The following is a 22,198-nucleotide window of genomic DNA, read 5'->3' as shown; positions in this document are numbered from 1 at the left end:
ACAAGTGGTGTCAACATGTTATCTTAAATCATTTTGTACTGGGACCACTTGACAATGCCCAGGGGAAGTAAGCCCTCAGACTCCTTCCTCTGGCTGGACTCTGTCTCTGGCCTTCCTTCCTCAAGTTTCTGAACATCCAGGCCTGCCCCACACCCTTTAAGCTCTGACTACTCCCAAACCCATGAAAGCAGGGATATGCCGACATGTCCATCATCACATTCCCAGGCCTAGCTCAGTGCCTGGCACATAGTAGCCACATGGTGCACATTTGTTAAATGAGTGAATTATTCTCTAATGGTCTCATTCGATCACTATCAACTGGGTACCTATTATGTGCTGGGCACTTTCGATTTGGAGGTAAACATGGGACCAGCTTGGAGGAACTCTCAGTCCGGGGTGGGGATGAAGTTTCAGTCTGACGATCCAGAATATAACTATCAGCACCACCTGAAATACTTTTTAGAATAATGTGGAGAATGAATGAATGAAAGACAAACAACTTAGGCAGACCACAGAGAAAGGAGCCAAATTCAGTGAGACCACAGGAAAAGGAACCATTGATCTGCCTGAGGAGTCAAAGAAGGATTTGCTGGTGAAGGATATGGTGTGATTTCAGCCTTGAAGGGTGAGATGTTTCTGCCTTAAGGACAAGTGGGGAAAGGATAATTCTAAGCAGAGGAACCAGTATGAACAAGAGCATGCAGGTGTAAAATTACTTCTTGGGGCTGGAGCAAGTGACAAGAGATGCCCCTTCCAGACCTGGCTGTATATCATGTATTTCCCAGGGGCTGGGTTTGGGTGGAGTCACAGAGAGATTGAAACACTGAACCATAGTGAATTGAAGAAAGAGAAAGCTCCTGAATTTGGCATTATGATTAATAGGCTCATCCTATTAGGCCTCATTTAGATTCATTCTCATGTGGAGACAAAATGTGATTAATCATCTTAGTAAATGCATTTCCAAAAGCCTCAAGGGAAATCTAGGGCCCAGGTGCCAATCTCCTCAGGTCTGGAGGCTCAGAAGGGAGCATGGGTACCAGCCAGCATTTACATCACCTGCAGGTCGGGTGCTGGGAGTATCTCCTAGCACACAGCAGAGCCTCCCAGCTCCCTGTCACAGGACACAACTCATCTCCTTCTGGCCAGGTAGTTAGCCTGGCCTCTACCCTGACACCAGAACAGGAGACAGAGGCTGGGCGGGCGGCTTGGGGGCTGCATAAGAAGGAGAGGGCTGCCTACAAACCTGCTGACTCGGGTTCCACAAGGTGCTGCAGGAAGCGCAGCGGGGGAGGCCCCGGTGTCCAGTGTTTGCCCCTGCTCTCAGGCCATTTCCTGCTCAGATTTGGGAATTTTCAGGCCTAGAGGGAAAGTCCCTTGAAAGGAATATTAGAAAGAGAGAGAGAACACCGGATCCGCCTGGAGAGCGCGGAAGGAAAGGCAAGGCTCTGTCCAAAGCCGGCGCGCTGGAGGGAGGGAAGCGGTGAAGCCCGCGTTATTTTCTTGAAGGCTTTGGCGTTGAGCACAGCAAACAAGGCGACTGGAAGACGAGCGGAGAAGACCAGCCCGCGGGGTGGGGGCGGGGAGGCGGCTCAGTGGGCCTCTGGAGTTTGTGTGTCTGTGTCAGTGCGCGCGCGCGCGCGCGCGCGTGTGTGTGTGTGTGTGTGTGTGTGTGTGTGTGTGTGTCTGGCGCCTGTCCAAGGTGATTTCCCATAAACCACATGCCTCACAAGTCCGCTTAAAAGGCTGTGCCGAGGAGCTGGCCAGTGGAGCCCGGCTCGGGGAAAGTGAAAGTTTTCCTGGGTGCTCTCTACGCCGCCGCGGGTCCCTCCGCACTCCTGGGACAGCAGCGCGGCCCTCGGCTGGGGCGTGGACTCTGCAGCGGCCAGCGAGCGAGAGAACGAGAGAGCGAGGGCGGCCGAGGCGCCCGGCCGGGACCCAGCTGCCCGTATGACCGCGCGGGGCGCCGCCGGGCGCTGCCCTCCCACGGTAAGCGACGGCCGTGGCGCGGGGCCCTGGCCGGCCTGGGGTGGGAGCTCGGCGGCGCGGCGCGGCCCCTGGGAGCCCGCTGCCCGGGCGCGCCGACTGCCGAGGTTCTTCCGCCCCGGCAGCGGGCTCCGGTTTCCATCCCATCTTTGCGCACGGACTGCGCGAGGCCCCTCGCGCTCTGGCTGGGACCCGAGGCGGCCCTGCAGCTACAGTTGGGGCTGCGGCACTCCCTCGGGAAAGGGAAGACTGCTCACCCCATTGCATGGAGAGGCACACTGAGCCATCCGCTGGCAAGAGAAAGGGGCTCGCAGCCACGGGGCAGAGGCTGCGTCCCTGACTCTCTCCCTTCTGATCAGCCACTGCCAAGGGACAGGCGGAGTGGCTGTGCGCTGAGGGTGGTGCCTTCCCAGTGGGCCATACACATGCTTCTAGGTCCTGCTGGGGAGTGGGCGCTTCTGGATGGGGAAATTTCAGGGGCCATCCAGCTTATAGAATGCCAAGGCAGAAGGAAGGTGCGGGGCAAGCCAGTACTTGTTCCGGTTCACAGACAGAAGCCGTTGGGCACTTGGGTGGCTGGATCAAGTATGTTTTGTGGGGGGCGGCGTCCCAGAGTTGCATGGGGCCAGCTCTGAATCTTCCTGCCAAACCTGGTTTAGTCCGTTGGGGAGATCCTGGGCTTGGTGGTGGTAGAGGAGGTGGAAGGAAGGTTTGGGGTTGCAGAACTGTGGACAGGGGCAACGGGCTGCTCAGGACTGCATGGGGACTGTCCTGCCCCAACCGTGGGACAGCTCCTAGATGGCACAGGGTGGCACCGTTAATGAACAGTAAGTGGTCTTCCAATGGGTTTGCTTCTGAGGAATCCTAGAGGAGAAACTCAGGGGGGAGAGAAGCAGAAAAATATTTGGAGGATGAGGGAGGGGGTTGCAGGTAGGGTAAGAGGGAAGAGCCCTTCCACGGGGGAGGAAGAGCCCAACTGAGAGAGAAGAGATCGGGTTAGGAGGGGAAATCAGGAAGGGTGAGGTGATAGGCAACAAGACAAACAGGGGCTGGAAGTGAGACCATGAGGAAAGAGGAGGAAAGGAAAGGTGGAAAGAAAGAGGCTGGTTTTAGACAGGGGCAGCCCGAGGGTCCACTCATGCTAAGATTTCTCCAGGGACCTTGTTGATGGGGAAGATAGAACAAGATAGGAGGCAGGTGAGGATGGATAGCTGGGCTGAGATGTCCCAGCATCTCTCTGAGACTGAAGCAAAGATTCCTTGTGGTTGCCCCAGAGGCCAAGGCTGGTGGGTGGGAGGAAGAAAGAAGGGGGGAGAAGAGCCGGCCCAGCCAGATGCAAGCTAGAGTGTTAACCCTTTGGTGCCTGTCCAGATCCTCCTCTGAGGCCAAATCAGGGCCCCAGGTGCAGGGTGGCCCTCTTTGGCTACCTTCAAAGTCAGCCTCCCACATGGTGCCTGAAATAACTCCAAAAGCCAGGCAGCCCTTGGGGTTAAGCATTGCCCTCTCCTTGCTGTCCTCAAACATCAGTATCTTGAAATGCGTGCGGCAAGGCTGTCTTCCTGAGCATCCCCTTCCCCATAGGCCCTTTCCTCCGTACCACTGACACCTCGGGCTCAGAGCCTCAGGGGCAGCCAGCCTGGGGCAGAGACATACCTTCTGCATGGCCCAGTTTTCTCGCATGGGTCCTGAATTGCAGGTTCCTGAGGGCCTGGGCAGCTATTCCCACCCAGAGCTACCTTCTCAACCATGCAGCAGAGCCCAATGTTTCCTCCATGACTGTTCTCCCTCTTCCACAGTCTCCCTTCCCCAGGTCAGACCAGGACCCTCACCAGATCCCTGTGCTGAATGGCACTGGGCCATCTTGTGCCTCTTTCCTCCAGGCCTCTCCCTCCCTCTCTCTGCCATCAACTTCTCCCCATCTTTCAAGGCCTCACTGTGGCCCCTCCTCCCTGCAACCTCCCTGGAGCCCAGCCAGGGCCTCTCCTCCCTAGTAAGAGCTGACAAACATTTGGGCTTTTAGTTATATGTAAATCAGCATGTTGTTGTGGGCTGTTTCATAGCCTCCAATGTGCTATTTGTTTGCAGTATTTGTCTCGTCATCTGAATTACTGAGGCAGAGCCCAGAGCCCAGAACCCAGGAAGGCGCCAGCCCGCACCCCATCCTGACAGCATTTCCCTGAATCTGCCAGGAGGCAATCCAGCTTCGGAAAGAAAGCCCAAGGGTCTTTCTCTGCCTCTGGCTGGAGAAGGGGAGACCTAGAGCCAGGGAGAGGGCTAAGGGGACCTTGACAAGGAGGAGGGAAGGGGAACAACGGTGTCAGGAGCCTGTCCCATCACTCTGGGGGTAAGCAGCTACTGGGCCAGGTGGGTGCTGAAAGAGGGGAGAGATCTCAGAAAACATTCTTGAAATGCTAAGAGCTGACTGGCTGGATGCAGAGCCTGATGGGGCTCCAATAGGCAGGTGCCAGCCAGGGATGGTCTAGAGCTGGCACTGCTGCCTCTGATTAATTGGTTGGGCTCTTTTTGACACACATACCCAGGGCTCCAAAGGTCTGTGGTGCGGGATAGGTTCCCAGTGAAACTGAGTTTGGGCCCCTGGTTTTTCCAGTAGCGGAGCCAGACCTGTGTGGAATCAGGTAGGAGGAAGGGCTGAGCCAAGGCAAATACCTCTGGCTCCAAGTCTGGAAGCCAGCCAGTGCAAGAACATGAACTTGAGAGGAGTGGGCAGCTCACAAGATGCCTGGCTCAGTGTGTGATATTGCAGAGACAGAATAATGGGTAGATGCAAGTCCTGCATTCAAGGAGTTTCCTGTGTAATTGGCATTTAGACTGGTAGGCATACCTCCCATGTCCTCATTAGAAGTTCAGTGTGTAGTAAGGCTTGGCCTGGGTTAATCTGGGAAGGCTTCTTGGAGGAGATGACATTTGGATTGTTAGCGAGGGAGAGCAAGGTTGTGCGTGGCTGCTAGGAAATCCTGAGGAAGATGGGTTTGGGGAATGCTGCATTCTGGGATGAGGGGCAGGTTTGTAGCATTGTGGGTCTGAGGTCCTTGCTTTTCCACCCTCAGCAGGGCGTGGGGGTTCCTGGGGAGTGTGAGAGCTGGGGAGAAATTATGCCCTCTCTGTCACAGACATGGCTGGGCCCCCTGCTGCTGCTGGCCTGTCTCCTCGTGAGCAGGAGTACTACCGAGGAGGTGTCGGAGAACTGTAGCCACATGATTGGGAACGGACACCTGCAGTTCCTGCAGCAGCTGGTGAGTGTGTGGCCCTGCCTACCTTACCTTCTCCCCACTGGGGAAACGGAGGCAGGAGGCAGGGAGCAGGGCCAAAGAGAGTGGTTGTAGGCAGAGAAATACGACCATGCAGGATGTGGCTCGTGGCTCCCACTAGCTCCACGGATGTTCTTCTCACTGACCTTCTAAAGGTCAGTGCCTCTGAGCCGCCCCCCCTCAATCCTGAAGCCCTCTCCCACTCCCCTGCCGGCGGTGGACAGGGTGGGCTTCTAGCTGGTTGCCTAGGTTAATGATTGCCTGGAATGTCAATCGCGGACTCTGAAAAAGGTTGTAAAGCCTGCTCTCCCTCGGTGGGATGCTTCCTCTGAGGAGCCAGCCCAGTCTGCCTGCTGTGTCCAGATGTTGCCTCTAGCTCCTGGACTCCCAGATGTGCCGCCAGCCTGGCACCAGGGCCTCAGCCAGATTTGGAAGGGAGGCTCCCGCCTAACTCCCAGCCCTCCCCCCTCACTTCCCTGGCTCTTGCCCGAGCCCTGGGGCTGGGATGGCCTGATCCCCCCGGGCCATGAAGGAGCCCGTGCCTCACTCTAATCGTGCCAGCAGAGTCGTCAACAATTTCAAACGTGGTTCAGCCAGGCAGAATCAGGTTGCTGTCATGGCTGCTGTCCTGCTCAGAAGAGAATTTACCATCCCTCTAGCCAGCCAGGCAGGGGGGAGCACCACAGGCTAAGGCCAGCTCCAGGGCCCTGAGCTTGGAGCCCATAGGCTGGGCCTCCTGCCTCTGTTACCTCCTGTATGTAGCTGCTGCAGCAATCCAAGGTAGACCAAGAGCCACCACATTCTCTGAGGCTTAGAATCACAGAACCACTGCTCTGAGGGCCAGTGAGGGCTTTAAGGGCATCTAGCCCCAGTCCCTACAGATCCTGAATCCCCAGAGCTTGTCTAGCCTCTGCTTGAATTCCTTCCAGGACAGGGAGCTTACTACCTTCTGCAGGAGATTATGTCCTATATTAGATAGTTCTTCCTTATAACAAGCTGGCATCTGTGAGATTTCAGAGTGGGAGATATAAGACAGAGACTTCTTACTCTTCTATAACCCTCCCCTGGGCATGTGGGAGGCACAGGTCTTCCCCTAGCCTTGGCTCTGTCTTTCCAGGTGTGGTTGGGGGGAGATGGATGAGGATCAAACCCTGATCCATCCAGAAACTCTAGTCCCCATTCTTAGGCAAGCTCAGTCGAGTGCAGACACCCTGCCACCACTGGCCTGCTCTCTTTTACAGATTGACAGTCAGATGGAGACCTCGTGCCAAATTGCCTTCGAGTTTGTAGACCAGGAGCAGTTGGTGAGTTATGGCTGTTTACAAGGCCCATGTGCCAGCATGTATGAACTTCCCAGGGTGGGTTTATGTGGGAGCATGAAGGCAGGAGAAGTCCTAGAGCTGGGCAGGGTATGGTGTAAGGACCCCTGGTACTCAAGTCTGGGGTGCCAGGGTCCAGGGCTGAGCTGGGCAGGGCCCGGGGCTCAAGTCCCCTGCTGCTCCCTTCTGCTGGCCTGGCACATGCCAAGGTCTTACTCTGTGCCAGGCACTTTTGATCCTGACTGTGTGGTTCACTCTTCTTGTTCATGAGAGGTTAAGGGAGAGAACATAGGTAGTAAGTGATTTGAACGCGGGCAGGCTGGCTCTAAGGCCTAAGGCAAACCAGTACTTCTTCTGGGTCAAATGTTTTGCTTAAGGATGTCACCTCCATCCAGCAGACAGACCAGCAACCAGGAAATCAGTCCAGCCCTTTCCCTCTTCCTCCTATCCCACACCCAACTGAGTGCTGCTGGTTCTCCCTCCCAGCATCTCCGGCTTCTGGGGCCTCACCCCATCAGTTGCTTGGACAATTTCAAAAGCCTTCTAAATGGCCTTCCTGCTTCCAGTGCACCCCTCACCCCACCACTAGTAGGGGAGCTCTCTGAACCACAGCCTGTTATCCTCACCGCCTCCCCCAAACCTGGAGACCCCTCACTCCAGGAGAAAGCCTAGGTTGTTTAGCCTGGGGTTTACAAGCGCCAGTCTCTATCACACGGCCCAACCCACTACCCCCATTCCCTGTTTCTTCCTGCCTCCAAGCCTTTGCACAAGCTCTTTCTGATGCCTGTAATGCCTTTCCAGCTGCCCCCACCCCAGCCTTTATTCCACGTCTGTTCTTCTTTGTGCCTCCTAGAAAATCGCCATCATGCCCAGAATTTGCTCCCATCTCTGAGCTTCTGCACACCTGACCCATACACATTTCTATTAGAACTGGAGACCACCTCATGGTCCAAGGAGTAACCTCAGTGTTCCACTCACTCACTCACTCACTCACTCACCCACTCACTCACACCTTACCAAGCATTTACTACTAGGAACCATTGCACCAGGTGCTAGGAATACAGAGCTAAAAGCAGAGTCTTCATTGAGGCACCCACCATCTCTTTAGGGAGACAAAACACTGAGGTCATTCTTTGGACCCCGAGGTAGTCTCCAATATCCCTATGGCCTGGAGGATTAGAAGGAGCCATATGGTAAAGGGCTTTGTGTAAAAGCAAGCCAAAAGAGGGTCAGAGACAGAAAAATAGACGTTCCCCAGAACCCACCCTACCTATGCACCTTCATCCTGATTAAAGCCTCATCATTCAGAAATCTGAGGATCTCTCTGGTCAGAATCCACATTTCCTTCCCTCTACCACAATCCCCAGCAGCGCCAGATCCCAACAAGGGAGAATGAAAGCCAGCTGAGGGCAGCATTCTCCTTCTTACTGGAGGGGGTGGCCCCTCTCCTCAGGAGTAAGGGTAGGGCAGGCTGCAGCCCTCCAACTGCCTGGGATGAGGGCATCCAGCACAGAGTTTGGGCTCCCAAGTGGCATCAGCCAGGTCATCAACTCCAGGTTCTACTTTTCAGAACGACCCCGTGTGCTACCTTAAGAAGGCATTTCTCCTGGTGCAAGACATAATGGAGGACACCATGCGCTTCAAAGACAACACCCCCAATGCCAATGTCATTGTCCAGCTCCAGGAACTCTCTCTGAGGCTGAGGAGCTGCTTCACCAGGGACTATGAAGAACAGGACAAGGTAGGAGGGCCCTGGAGCCAGGAGCACTGAGTGAGGGCGGGCAGAGGGCAGCTGCGGTGGTACCATCCCTACCCACAGGCACAGAGGCACTCACTGGCCTCACCCATGTCACTGCTCACTTGCTCTCTCACTCACGTATTCATCCCATAAACCTTTGCCGAGGACTAACTGTGCAGGAGGCACAGTGCTAAGCCTTGACGATGTCTTCATGAGCAAGAACTACATGGTTCCCACCCTCTTGGAGCTTATAGTTAAGTGAGGTTGGCAGCCATTAAACAAACAATGACACAGGTAAATAGAATTTTAACCCATGAGGACTATTCGTTCATTCAACAAATAGTTAATGAGTGCTTATTGCATACCAGGTATTGTTCTAGACTCTGGGATACAGCTGTGATCAAACAAAATTCCCCACATTCATGGAGGTTACATGTAGGGGTGGTGAGACAGTTAACGAAATACGTAAGTAAAGTATAAGTAAAGTGTCAATAACTGCATTGCAGAAAGAAAACCAGAGAGGGAAGACCTGAAGCAGGTGCGGGAGTGAGCCAGGAAGGAGAAGTACGTGGGGCTCCGGGAGAGAGAAACAGGACTTGGATTTAAAAGGCAGTGGGAAAGAAGAGACAGGGAAGCCTTCTGAGTAAGAAAATATTCACTTGAGGTCCAAAGATGAGTAAGAGTTAGGAAGAAATAAGGCTGGTTAGAGCATTCCAGAACAGAGAACGCTGGGCACAAAGCCCTAGGTGAGCAGGAAAGTGCACATTCAGGGCCCCCAGGTGTGGTCAGCACGGCCAAGGCAGGGGAGTGAAGGGGAGAGAGCCAGGGAGGTGGGAGCCAGATCATCTGGGGTCTTAAAGATGGGGGATTTTGTCTAAAGAGCAAGGGACCTAGTCTAACTTGCGCTGGGAGACCATTCTGGCTGCTGTGCGCACAATGGTATGTAGGGAGCAGGGATGGAGGGTGGGTGGCCAGCAGGAGGTGCAAGTCCAGGCGGCTTGGACTAGGGTTGTGCAGTGAAGGTGAGGCAAGGGGACGCATTCCTGAGTTTAGAGAAAGAACCCAAGGACTTGGTAATGCAGCGGCCGTGAGTTGTTTAGGGAAGGGAAGAGTCGTGATGGTTTTGTCTCCAGCACGTGAAGTTGCCGTGATGCTGAAATGGGGCAGAGCAGGTTTGGGGGAAGGGCACGAGTTCATGTTGGGGTACATTACACTTGAGATGTTCGTGAAATGGCCGAGTGGAGATGTCGAGCAGGCCGCTGGACGTATGGGTCTTGAGTTTGTCTGGTGATAGACAGACGTAAGCGGTGTTGGTCTGTAGGTCATCGGTGAAGCCAGGGGACTGTATAACACTGCCCACTGTGAGAAGAGAAACAGGCCCAGGAAACCCAGCATTTATTTAGAAGTCAGGCACAGGAGGGGGCCTGGCAAGGAGGCTGAGGAGCAGTCTAAGGGGTGGGAGGAAACCCAGGAGAGTGTGGGATCCCTGAGCCCATGAAAAAGAGCATGTCAAGATGGGAAGAGTAGTCAACTTTATCGAACGGGGTTTGAGAAGCCAAGCAAGAGAAGGGCTGAAAAGTGTCCAATGGATTTGACAACGTGGAGGTCGCTGTTGGAGGCAGGTGCCAGATCAGTGAACAGAAAGTGAGGAATTAGAGGCAACACTGTGGAAGAACCTGGCTCCAAAGAACCGCAGAAAAACAGAGGTAGCTGGAGTGAGTGCGGGATGAAGGGAGGAAAGACTTTTAAATAAGAGAGGTGTTAGATCTGTGGTTTTCCAATGTTGAGGTTCATAAGAATCACCTGGGAGCTTGTTTAAAATGCAGATTCCCAGAACTTCCCTGGTGGTCCAGTGGTTAAGACTCTGCGCTTCCACTGCAGGGGGTGCGGGTTTGATCCCTGGTTGGGGAACTAAGATTGCGCGTGCTGCGTGGCCAAAAAATAAAAAAAAATAAAAAGGAATTCTTCATTTTAAAAAATGCAGATTCCAAAAAAAAAAAACCTTCCTTTTAAATAAAAACTCAAAAAACATTTTTTAATAAAAAAATTTTTTTAATGCAGATTCCCAGTATGCACCCCTAGAAAGTCTGATTCACTGGGTCTGTGGGTGGGCCTCGGAATCTGCATTTTAGCAAGCCACCCACCCTGCACACTGCCTGGGATGCTGGGGGCAGGGGGGCAGACTCCAGGAGCGGGGAGCCAGTGAAGCTGGAGGAGCTGGTCTCCTGAGGAGCCGGCAGGGGAGGGATTCAGAGCTCGGGAGGCAAGAAGGCACAGACTCTGTTGAGACAGGTAGACATCGGGACCTTCTGTCCTTGTTTTCTCTGTGAAGTATGAGGTGAGGTATGAAGGACACGGAGATTTTATAAGAAAGATGAGAAGAAGCCAGCTTACCTGTTCCTTACACTTGCCCTGGGCGGGAGGCAGGCAGGGATTGTTGTTTTGACTTTACAAATGAGGAGATGAGCCCAAGCTGGAAAGTTCATTTGGCCAGTGTTTCTGAGCTGGTGAGTAATGTAGCCAAGTCCGGGTCTTCCCATTCCCGCATTCATTCTCTCCTTTATCTGGTAAACACCTACTAAGGGCCTACTATGCACAGCCCCTGGGCATCCAGTGATGCCTTCAAGGACTTCAGCACCTAGTAAAGCCTGTAGTTCTTCCCCATGCAGGTCAGTTTAAGGAAGGACTTGGGAGTCATTGGCAGGTGGGCCATAGATGTAATGAAGCCCTGGACACAGTGTCTGGGGTGAGAGTAGGGGTGGGCCCAGGACTGAGCCCTGAGGAGTGTCAGCCTGTGGAAGTCAGGTGGAGGGGGCCAGCCTGGTAAGGAGACTGAGACGGAGCAGCTCAAGGGGTGGGAGGAAAACCAGGAGTGTGTGAAGCTTCTCAGAGCTCCAGTGGGTGTGGGGAGCCTGGGTCCCACGAGCAGAAGAGAAAAGAGCAGCTCAACAGGCATAGCTGGGGCAGCCTTGGCTCTCCTTCCAAGATACACCAGTGCCAGAGAAGGACCCACAGCCCCATGGCCTCCTCCAGGCCATTCTCCTCACCACACAGGATGATCTCTCTAAAAGACTGGAGTCTTATGCTCCACTCACCTCCCCAACATCCCCTCAGTACTCTTTGCTCTGCGGAGAAGGTTAATGGTTCTTTTTTTTTTTAAATAAATTTATTTATTTTATTATTTTATTTTATTTATTTATTGTTTCTGGCTGCGTTGGGTCTTTGTTGCTGCGTGCGGGCTTTTCTCTGGTTGCGGCGAGTGGGGGCTACTCTTCGTTGCGGTGCACGGGCTTCTCATTCTGGTGGCTTCTCTTGTTGCAGAGCACGGGCTCTAGGTGCGCAGGCTTCAGTAGTTGTGGCACACGGGCTCAGTAGTTGTGGCTTGCAGGCTCTAGAGCGCAGGCTCAGTAGTTGTGGCACACGGGCTTAGTTGCTCCGCGGCATGCGGGATATTCCCGGACCAGGGATCGAACCCGTGTCCCCTGCACTGGCAGGTGGATTCTCAACCACTGCACCACCAGGGAAGCCCAGGTTAATGGTTCTTGGCATGGCCAACAAGGCCCTGCAGGACCTGGTCCTTGCTGACCTCTCTCAGCTGCATCTCTTGTCACTTTCCTCCTAGATGGCTGTGCTATAGCCACTCTAGCTTTCTTTTTCATTTTTTAACATTTCAGGCTCTTTCCTGCGTCAGGACCTTTGCACAGTCTATTCTCACCACCTGGACAGCTCTCTCCAACCCCGCCTCCTTTCCTGGTTAACTCTTGCTCATCTTCTGGTCAGTTCCTTGGGGAATCCCCCAGGCCCTCATTTAGTTCCCCTTGTTATACACTCTCAGATCATTCTTCTTAGCACTCACCACACTTGTAACAATATGTTTAATAACGATGCCCTGTTGGACTCAATGTCCAAATCGGCCAGGGACCACCTCTCTCTTGTTCATTGCGTGATTCCCAGGTAGTTACCAGATGCTTGGCACATTAATATGTGTTAAATGGAGCCATGAATAAATGATAAATTTCACCAACTCAGGACATAGGGGTCCTGCAAACCAGGGTAGAGGGGAGGGAGAAAACAAGAGAAAAAGAAGACAGATGTGAGAAAGGCCAAGGGAGTTTGACAAACAAGCTAGAGACGTGGGACCAGTGCTCATCCTCATCAAGGGGGGCTCTGCTCTCCTTCCAGACCTGTGTCCGAACTTTCTATGAGACGCCTCTCCAGTTGCTGGAGAAGATCAAGAATGTCTTTAATGAAACAAAGAATCTCCTTAAAAAGGACTGGAACATTTTCAGCAAGAACTGCAACAATAGCTTTGCTAAATGCTCCAGCCAAGGTGAGCACAGAAGGGGCCAGCAAGTGTGGGGTTGGGGAAGGGCATGTGGAACAGAGCTGCATTGGGAGGTGACGCATGGAGCTGGAGGGACCCCTGGGAGGCAGCCTGTTTGCTACTCGTGCTCCTGTGTATGTAGACGTGCTCGTTTTGTGTACATATGTGGCTTCATGTACCTCTGGGTGATCCTAGGCACATGTCTTTTCTGACATGTGTGTGCATGCACACCTACATATGTCTGCATGTTGAGGCATCAAGAAGGATCATGCTGGTGGCTGTGAGATCAGGGAGTGGAAAAGGGGGCCCTCTCAGAGAGCCCTGTAGGCATGGAGGCTTTCCCACCGGCTCTGCAGGCTGGCTGAACGTATGGGGGGTACCGTGGAGAGAGCAGAGGCTCCATCGGGGATTCAGGGCCCTTGCTCCGGGAGCCCTGCTGCGAATCACCAGGATACCCTGGCTCCAGAAGTCCCCAGGATGCCTTGAGTGTCCCCTCAAGGGACAAGGCTGGATTTGAAGTCTGAGCATCATTCAAACTCTCCCAGTGCTGGCCCAGCTGCACACATGTCTACCCTGCGTTGTCCTCGTCTCTGCGTCCTGTGCCACGTGTGCCCACCTACATTCAACCTTGCTCCCCGAGGCAGGGGCTGAGGCCCTGCGACCTGCCAATGGCCAAGTCCAGTCTCGTTGCTTCAATCCCAAGGCCTCAAGCCTTGGCCACATTCCAGCCCCAGCCTGTTCCCGCCTGTGGCCGTGACTGTTTAGCCCCTTGCTGTGCATGAAACCACCTTGCTGCTTTCCAACCAACAGTGTCTTTGGGGCTTGAGGGTGTCTTGTGTTAGTCCCGGAGGCCACTACTCAACCTTCTGGCTGGCTGTTGTCACCCCTGGCTTGGCGTCTGGCCAGCTGGAACTCCAGGAAGGGCTGTTCTCTGGTCTTGCCTGACCCCAACCCCCAATCTGTGTGTCTAAACCCCACTTTTTGCTCTTTCCTGCAAAGAACCTTCCTGCAGTTTGCACCTTCCCTGTCTAAGGCCTGTGTCATGAGCATTGGCTCCAGTCCTGTCCTCTCCTCAGCCCCAGGGCTGAGTTAGGGCATGAGGGGACCCCCAGACCCACATCCCCCTCTCCATCCCTCTGGGAAAGCTGTGCTGGAGGCTGGTGACTCTATCTCCTCCCCGTCCTTCTCTCTCTCTCTCTCTGTGGTTCTTTCAGATGTGGTGACCAAGCCTGATTGCAACTGCCTGTACCCCAAAGCCACCCCTAGCAGTGACCTGGCCTCTGTCTCCCCTCAGCAGCCCCTCGCCCCCTCCATGGCCCCTATGGCTGGCTTGACCTGGGCTGACTCTGAGGGGACAGAGGGCAGCTCCCTCTTGCCCAGAGAGCAGGCCCTTCGCACAGTGGACCCAGGCAGTGCCAAGCAGCGACCACCCAGGAGCACCTGCCAGAGCTTTGAGTCACCAGAGACCCTGGGCGTCGAGGGCCACCCCACTGGAGATTCACCTCAGCCCCAGCACTCTGTCGGAGCTCCTGTCACTGGGATGGAGGACATTCTTGACTCTGTGCTGGGCACTAACTTGGCCCTGGAAGAGGCCTCCGGAGAGGCTAGTGAGGGTCTTATACCCCAAGGGGCAGAGCTTGCCTCCCGCACGTTGCGGGGCGGCAGCGTCCAGGCAGAGACTGCCTGGCCCAGCCGTCTCCTCTCAGCATCTTCACCAGTCTCTGCGTCAGGAAAGGGCTGGCAGCCTGCGGATGTAACTAGCACACCACTGCCCATGGTGGGCCCCGTGAGACCCACCGAGGCCTGGAGTCACACACCTGAGAACGCAGACCATTCATCTGCCTCGCCCAGAGACCACCAGGAGCCAGGCTCTGCCGGGGCCCCAGCACTGCACCCGCACGGCCTCAGCAGTCCCTCTGCCCCCTCTTCTCAGCCAAGGCTTCCCAGAAGCCATTCCTGGGGCAACGTGCTGCCCCTTGGGGAGCTGGAAGGCAAGAGGAGCACCAGGGACCGGAGGAGCACCGCAGAGCTGGAAGGAGGACAAGCAAGTGAGGGGGCGGCCAGGCCCCCAGCCCGTTTTAACTCCGTTCCTTTGACTGACGCAGGCCGTGAGAGGCAACACAAGGAGCCCTCCGACCCCCAGCTCCCGGGCTTTGTCTTCCGCCTGCTGGTGCCCAGCGTCATCCTGGTCCTGCTGGCTGTCGGCGGCCTCCTGTTCTACAGGCGGAGGCGGCGGGTAAGAAGAGCGCGGTGCGGGAGGGAAGGGCTCCGCGTGGGGGCAGGGCGCGGCCTGGCTGGAGGAGCAGGTCGGAGGACGACTTGGGCTCAGACTGGGTTCTTCAGACGCTGAGAGACAGGAGGCTGACTGAGCACAGAGGATGGGAGGTTGAAATGGAGGGTTTCTTCAAGAACAGGGAAGGCTCAGGCTACAAGATGAACCAGAAGGGACTGGGGCAGAAGAGTAGGAGACACTGTGCTTGGACTAAAGCAGGATGAGAACCCAGATGGGAGGGGAGATGGAGGAGGAAAGTGATGCGTGTGAGGTCAGGGCAGGGCATTCCCTGGGAGCTCTGCAGAGCTGGGGTGTGAGGATAGGAGAGGCCTCTGGAAGCCCCCTGGCCCTCTGGCTGATCCAGGGTGGGGAGGCTTGGTAACTCTCTCGTAGAGTCCCTGAGCAGCCCTGCCTGCGGGTGGGGCCGCGGCCTCCCCACGCTCCCTCAGCTCCTCAGTGAGCCTGCTATTTTCTGTCCCCAGAGCCATCGAGAGCCTCAGACAGTGGATTCTCCCATGGAGCAACCAGAGGGCAGGTGAGAGGTTTTTTTTTTTGCGGGGGGGGGGGGCTCTGATAGGCATGGGGGACCTATCTTGGCATCTATTTCCCATGTAGATTTGGAGGAGACGTTCTCCCGCTTGCTCTAAGGAGATGAGGCTCAAAACAGGATTCCGGGGTGGGTGGGGAGAAGTAAGGGGTGTCTCTTCTTTCCTAGCTATCTGGGACTTTTCCTAGTTTCTTCTTAGGGTTAGGCAGTTCTGGGTCTTCTAAATCTGAGAGGGCTGGAGCATGTGCATGCGGGCTTGGGGGCAAACTTAGGGGATCCCCTCACTCCCTGGCCTCTGCTAAAGTCTTATGCCAGCCTGTGCTCTGCCCGCAGCCCCCTGACCCAGGATGAGGACAGACAGGTGGAACTGCCAGTGTAGAGGGAATTCTAAGGTAAGACTCTGATCTGGATCTCTCGCCACTCCTTAAAATTAGTTACACCCAAATTTTCCAGTCACCCTAACTTGTTTGTGGTACCACCAACTCCCCTGAGGCACCCACACTTGACTCCCTTCTCTCTCTCTCCTACTCCCTTTTCCATCTATCGCCAGGTCTGGCCAACCCTCTTCTCCCCGGGTCCTCAGGCCTCCTACTGCCCCTTCATTCCCTCCACCCCATTTGAGGCCAGGCACTGTTCATTCTGTGTCGGGCTATGATTTCTGCACTGGGCTCCTACTTTTGCTGCCACCTTCCATCCCAGAGCAACCAAATTGTTCTTATTGAAGGTCTTTAGCCTCTTGGGGAATTTCAGCAACTCTACATCACCAATCACTTCAAACCCAACGTTCTCAGCTTGGCACCCAAGCTCCTCCAGCAGTTGCCCCTCACACGCACCTCTTGCCAGCTTCCTCTCTGTCTGCACCCTGATTTGACCCTTCTTCCCAACCAAGATCATTTCTACTTCCCTGCTTTTAGATGCAAGGAGCCATAGAGGCTTAGTCTTAGAAGGGCTCTCAGAGGTCATTTGGCCTAGTGTCTCTGCATCCCTGATGGGGAGTCAGCCAGCTTCTGGTCACACACTCTCAGTCGCAGGCAAGCTCCCTGCCCTCTCCCAATAACACTGTAGGGAAGTCCTTCCTCACTAGAGGTATAACTGGCTTCCCTGCCCCTTCCCCATCCTCCCTCATGAGAGCCCTCCAATATTTAAAGTCAGTTATCCATGTCCCCTTTAAGAATTCTCTAAGCTAAGTGTGGCCAAGTCCCTCAAACATTCCTTATATGATATGGTTTTCAGACCCCTCACCGTCCTGTTCGCCCTCCTTTGGACACACTCGTTTGTCAATGTCCCTCTGAAAATGTGGTGCCCAGCCCTGGACACAGTGCTCCAGATGTTGTCTGGCCAGCTCAGAGTACAGTGGGACTGTTACCTTCCTTGATCTAAACAGTGTTCTTCTATTCGTACAGATTAAGATTGCATTCGTGTTTGTTTGTTTTTTAACAACCACATCATTCTGTTGTCATATGTTGAGCTTGTGGTCTATTAAAATCCCTAGTTCCATTTCCCATAAACCTCTGTCAAGCCGGACTCTTTCCTGTACTTGGAGAATTTACTTTTTTTACCAGTGTGCAGGAATTTATATTCATCCTTGTTAAAACCACCTTGTGGGCTCAGGCCTATCATCCGAGCCTACTGAAATTGTTTTAAATCCTAATTCTGTTTTCATAGCCCTCCCAATTGTGTCTGCTGCACATAGATGAGTGTCTTCTGTTGTCCTCGCCCATGTTTTTGATAAACATGTGCCTCTTATCACTCCTCACCCTGGGCTCCCCGATTCCAGGCAGCCCACGGCCCTCCTCCCTTCCTTCCCCTCAGACCACAATCAGGCTGCAGGAATCAGCCCTTCCTGATGGTCTCCATCACCCTCTGGTTGCTCTTTTAGTTCATACTCCTCTGCTCTTTTGTATTTGGTTAATACTATATCGATTTGCACTTACTTGGATGTTGTTTGTTTTTATACATTTTAAAATCTTACTTGATGCATACGTGTACATTCTGTACCCCTGAGAAGTCTGTAAGCCCCTTGAGGGCAGGGACTGTGTCTTCTACTTTTTTTGCATTTCTTTTTCTATCCTGAGTCCTAAACAGAGAGGGCTTCTTCATACTTGCTAAGAACTCAATAAATGCTGACTGACTGGCTTCAGGGCTGACTGGCCGATTGGCCCTGGCCGGCTGTCTCTAACTGTCTAGCCTTCTGGCTGACCAGTTAACCAGCTAACTAATTGACTCTGAATGGCTGACCAGCTGGCTGGGTGACTCTGACCAGTTACTAGCTAGTAACTGCCTAACTGGCTAGTCGATTGGTGAGCTGATTGGCCAACTGACTGGCTGGCTGCTTGCCTAAGTTGCTGATTGACAGGCTGGCTGACTAGCTGGAGTGAACCCATTCAAGTTTCCAGTCACATCCCATGCCAAATGCAAGCCAGCACTTCAGGGCCTTCTCATGTGTAGAGTGACAGGTCTGGGCCACTCCTAGCGAGATAGGGGATCTGCCAAATGCTGAAAACCAGGGGAGCCTATTTAGAAAACAGCAAGAAGTAACACATCTGGAATCCTGGGGTCCACCTTGTTGGTAGGGTGAACTAAGATGGGTCAGATGGGACACTAGCAGGGCTGCGAGAATGACGCATACCCCATCAGGACTGGCAAGCAGAGGAGGGACCAAGGTCCCTAGGGACTTCATGGCTCAAAGCTGCATCACCCTCTGACTGGTCGCCTGCCTCCCCCCTTGGTCTTGGCCCTCTGCCTGCCTAATCTCAGGCCCTCCCAAGCTTTCCTCTTCCTCCCCTTAAAATTTCACTTAGCGAGGAACCCAGGGCAGGGGCCACATCCAGACCTCCACTTGGATCCAGCCCTAAAGTGGTCTCCAGGCCAGGTGGCAGGAGCCTCAGGGAGACTCAGGGCCAGCCTCAAGACTTACTGCTGCTCTAGTGAGAGAAATGACAGGGGGAAACACAGAGGCAGAGGTCTGAGAGAGGGACCCTCAGAAAGGAAACGTGGACACCAGACCCTCCACTCCAAGCAACCAAGACATAGGGGCAATGGGCTGGAGGTTGCCCATTTGGTTCTTCTTCCCTCCTGGCCCCAGCAGGGCCTGTGGCCTGGCTGTACCCAGCATGGCTCATGTCCAGTTTATGGTCCTCCCTTCTTCCCCTTCCAGAACATGGGAATGGGCTGGGAGCCAGAAGCTGTGGTCCTATCTTTCCTCCTTACCCATCACGGGTTTTGCTAGTAGGGCCCATGGACAGTCAGGGAGGGAAGCTCCACACTGGGTCCAAAGTCAAAGTGTTGGATGGAGTCCAGGGGATTTCTGCTCTGGGAACAAAGCGTTCCGAGGACAAGGATGGGGGAGGGCTTGGAGAGAGCAGGGCCCCGACTCCTACGGATGATGCAGGGAGGCAAGTCCCTTGGTCCACCCGGCAGGGGGCTGGCTTGCTTAGGGGTTAGCATGCCAAGTGGCAGGGTGGGAGTTTCCTTGTCCGGAACTGCCTCTACTTCTTCCCCTTCAGATACCTCTGCCCTGCTGTCCTGAATATCATGTGTGATGACCCTCTGTGATGAGTGGTGAGGAGGTGGGAATGAGCAATTCCTCTTCTTTGTTAGAGTTAGCAGGATTCACTCTTGATTTTTTTAGACCAAGGACAGTGAAATGGTCTTTCCTGAGGAGGGGTCTAAGGACATGCAAGTGCCCCCTTCCCTCCCTGTCAGACCCCTCCACTTGAGCAATGCCCCCTACCCCAGCCCTGCTGAGACCTCTACCAGGCCCTGTTACCTCCCCCTATGGTCCCTGGTTCCCCAGGAGGAGGTAGGAGGTGAGGCCAGTCTGCCCAGTGGCTTGGGCTGCTGCCAGAGAAAGCTGCCCGGTCCCTTGTGGTGTCTGGGGTGGCTGGGAAGGCGAGGGAAAGGATGGGGGAAGGCGAGGGAAAGGATGGGGGGAGTCCTGTCTGCAGCACCACCAACGGCCCACAGGAATGCTCTACCTCGCCCACCCATGTCCTCAGCGACCCCTCCCTTCACTCCCACCCAACTGACCAGCCTTTCTTTCTCTCCCCTACAGCTGGGCGCGCAGGACAGTCTCTCCATGTGAGGGGACGTTATGGGGACATCCACCACCACCCCTCCCCAGCCATTCTCCTGGGAATGTGGCCTGCCCACCATGAGAGCTCCTGGACTCAGGAGAGCAGGACTAGACCAGAGCAGCGAGGCTGGGGCCCTCAGCCCTCGACCCTCAGACTCTGGACTGACTAAGAGAGGGCTGGAGGATGCCCCCCACGCTGCTGATATTTATCGGGGGCCCTGGAGGCTCCCATCCGCTTGAGGAAGGCTGGAAAGCCCGGCTGAGGACCCTCTGCCCCTCAGGGGCTGTGTCCTCCTCCCATTCCCCTCCAAGCCAACACCTGGGCCAGGGACCCAGAGGCCCGTGGGACATGGGAGAGCAGGGTGGGCGCTGAGCAATGGAAGAGCCCTTGTGCCAGAGGACCCGCCTGGTGCCAAGGGATCCCAACACCGACAAGCAGGGACTCGTCTCCAGAGAGAGAAGCATGAGATTCGCAGGGCAGGACAGCGTCACTGGATTTCCCGTAAAGGTGTGTGGCCCAAAAGACGGGAAGAGAAGGCCTCTGGGCCTGCTGGTCTGCACTGACAGCCCAGAGCGGGTCTGCACCCTCCACTTGCCTAACTGCCCTCTGCTGGTGGCCAGGCGGAGAGGGGATGCCAACCCTACCCTCAGGACCTGCCTGGCTTGGCTCGTGATGCCAAGGGCAAGACCAAGCTCTGGCCTCGGCCCCAGCGTCCCCCCAGCCCTGCCAGAGCTTCTCCAGGAGGCCGCGCAGAGGCTCTCCTCATGAAGGAAGCCATTGCACTGTGAATACTGAACCTGCCTGCTGAACAGCCTGCCCCATCCATCCCAGAGAGCAAACACCTATCCGTCCTCCCACCCCTCCAGCCTCTCCCCAGCTTCCTGCACTGAGTGCCCGAGCCGGCCTCGCCCGTCGACTGAGGGAGCCCCTGAGCCCCGACCTTCTGCTGACCCGGCTCTGAATCCCTGGGGTGGATCAGGGTGGGAGAACTGCCCGGGCCACCAGCCAGAGCTGGTCTTCAGGCTGCGTCGTTTGCCCAGGTTTCTGCATCTTGCACTTTGACATTCCCGAGAGGGAAGTGACTAGTGGGAGGGAGAAAAGGAGGGCAGGGACAGACACAGAGAGAGGCTGCAGGGTGAGCTCTGACGGAAAATAGGTCTTTGAAGTTAAGGGCATGCCCCTGAGGTGGGGGAAAGGGTCTGCACCCCTGACCCCCCAGCCTGCCCTCTTGCCCTGTACCAGGCCCCTGCCCCAACCACAGCCTCAAGGCTGCTGCTGGCTGGCACCTGGGGTGAGTGGTTGTCCCTGGTAGGAGCCTGGGAGGCAGTGACACCCTCTAGCTCTCATCCCACCCCTCGCTAGCACCATCTCTCTGACCAGGCAAGCCAGGGTGGGAGAGGGACTTGGAGAATCCAGGCATCTGCTTCCAAGTCTGCCTGAGGGCCTCAGCTTCCTGGGTCAGCCCATGGCTATGGCTCTGAGAGTTGGGCAGCAGGTGACAGGGCTGTTGATTACCCTCGGTCCCTTTGTGCTACTGTGTCCCTCCTCTCCTGCCGCCCTGGGCCCTCCACTGAGAGACCCTGCCCTACTTGGCCACTGGACTGGGGCCTAGGAGCTTCCCTTCCTGCCCTTAAAAGTGAGGGTCCGCTGGTCCCTGCCTCCCCTGTCCTGTTGCTGTCAGCTGAGGGAAGGGCAGTGGAGAACTTTCCCCTTGGGGTCCCTTTTCCTAGTCACAGACTCTATATTTGATACTAAAAGATATATATTTAAAAGTGGAAGGAAAAAAAACCACAGAAAAAGCATTCCTCCCTCACTCCCCACCCCTTAAACGTATGGTATTTTAAAGGTCAAGAAAGCAAATCCAATCCATCACAGAAACTCTTTGTGGGCTCTTGGTGACACAGGAGTGGGAGGGGCCCCAGAGCCCCCTCTGGGTGGCTCTCCAGCTACCTGAACAGGAGCCCTTCTTTTCTCTGAGAAAGCCGAGAGGGAACATTGGCTCACACACTGTGAGATTTTGTTTTTATACTTGGAAGTGGTGAATTATTTTATATGAAGTCATTTAAATATCTATTTAAAAAATAGGAAGCTGCTTATATATTTAATAATAAAAGAAGTGCACAAGCTGCCATGTGTGGGTCATGGGAAAAGTTGCTTTTGGTGTGTGAATGGCAAAAATGGAGTCGGGGGGGTGACCAGTAGCTGCTGGGTGAGACCCAGCTCAGAAAGCATTTTTCAAGGTACGTGGGGAAGGAGGGTTCTCTCCAACTTCCAGTCTTGTTACCAAAACCTCCTGCATTATCGCTGTCCCAAACACATTCATCTGCATATCTGTTTAATAGGAAAACGAACAGAAACCAGCCCAACTTCAGGCCTGCCCACCAGCCCCTGCCCCAGCCCAGCCTAGCCCAGCATGGCTGGTTGGGCTCTGTCCAAGGGCCCAAGGGGCCTGTAAGGATGAGTCTCCTTGACCACTGACCCCTGCTGTCCAAGTCCTAGCAGGCTGTGAGGTGAATGACCACTGTCTCTGGACTGGGAACTAGGCGAGGCTGGCAGAGGGAGAGCCAGCAAGCTCTGTGAGTGGCCTTAAGCCCTGATTTTCCTTCTGGGAGTGGAGAGGAGACCAAGGATGCAGACTTCCAGGGGCAGAGGGGTGTTGGGAAGGTCCAG

General features: G+C 54.8%; 1 protein-coding gene across 6 annotated transcripts; it reads left to right on the top strand.

Annotated features, from left to right (window-relative positions):
- Nucleotides 1-1,724: 1,724 nt before the first annotated feature.
- Nucleotides 1,725-21,657, top strand: CSF1 (colony stimulating factor 1). Of its 6 annotated transcripts, XR_014231785.1 has the most exons (10): nucleotides 1,727-1,986; nucleotides 5,115-5,237; nucleotides 6,494-6,556; nucleotides 8,142-8,312; nucleotides 12,492-12,639; nucleotides 13,848-14,869; nucleotides 15,388-15,440; nucleotides 15,786-15,844; nucleotides 18,959-19,021; nucleotides 19,507-21,657. XR_014231785.1 is itself a non-coding variant. In XM_082343422.1 (9 exons), exons 1-8 carry the CDS (start codon nucleotides 1,948-1,950, stop codon nucleotides 15,829-15,831), a joined length of 774 nt encoding a protein of 257 aa, XP_082199548.1. In that variant the 5' UTR covers nucleotides 1,727-1,947; the 3' UTR covers nucleotides 15,832-15,844; nucleotides 19,507-21,657. The 6 variants fall into 6 exon arrangements, 5 of the variants coding, with proteins under 5 accessions (XP_082199547.1, XP_082199548.1, XP_082199546.1 ...); XM_082343422.1 differs by lacking the exon at nucleotides 18,959-19,021 and having other exon boundaries at nucleotides 14,739-14,869; XM_082343420.1 differs by lacking the exons at nucleotides 18,959-19,021; nucleotides 19,507-21,657 and adding an exon at nucleotides 16,686-18,944.
- Nucleotides 21,658-22,198: the final 541 nt, after the last annotated feature.

Source organism: Balaenoptera borealis (assembly GCF_965194805.1).
Source record: "Balaenoptera borealis genome assembly, chromosome: 1".
Lineage (NCBI taxonomy): Eukaryota > Metazoa > Chordata > Mammalia > Artiodactyla > Balaenopteridae > Balaenoptera > Balaenoptera borealis.
The sequence above is the reverse complement of the archived record's forward strand: the minus strand, read 5'-3'. Positions and strand labels throughout refer to the sequence as shown.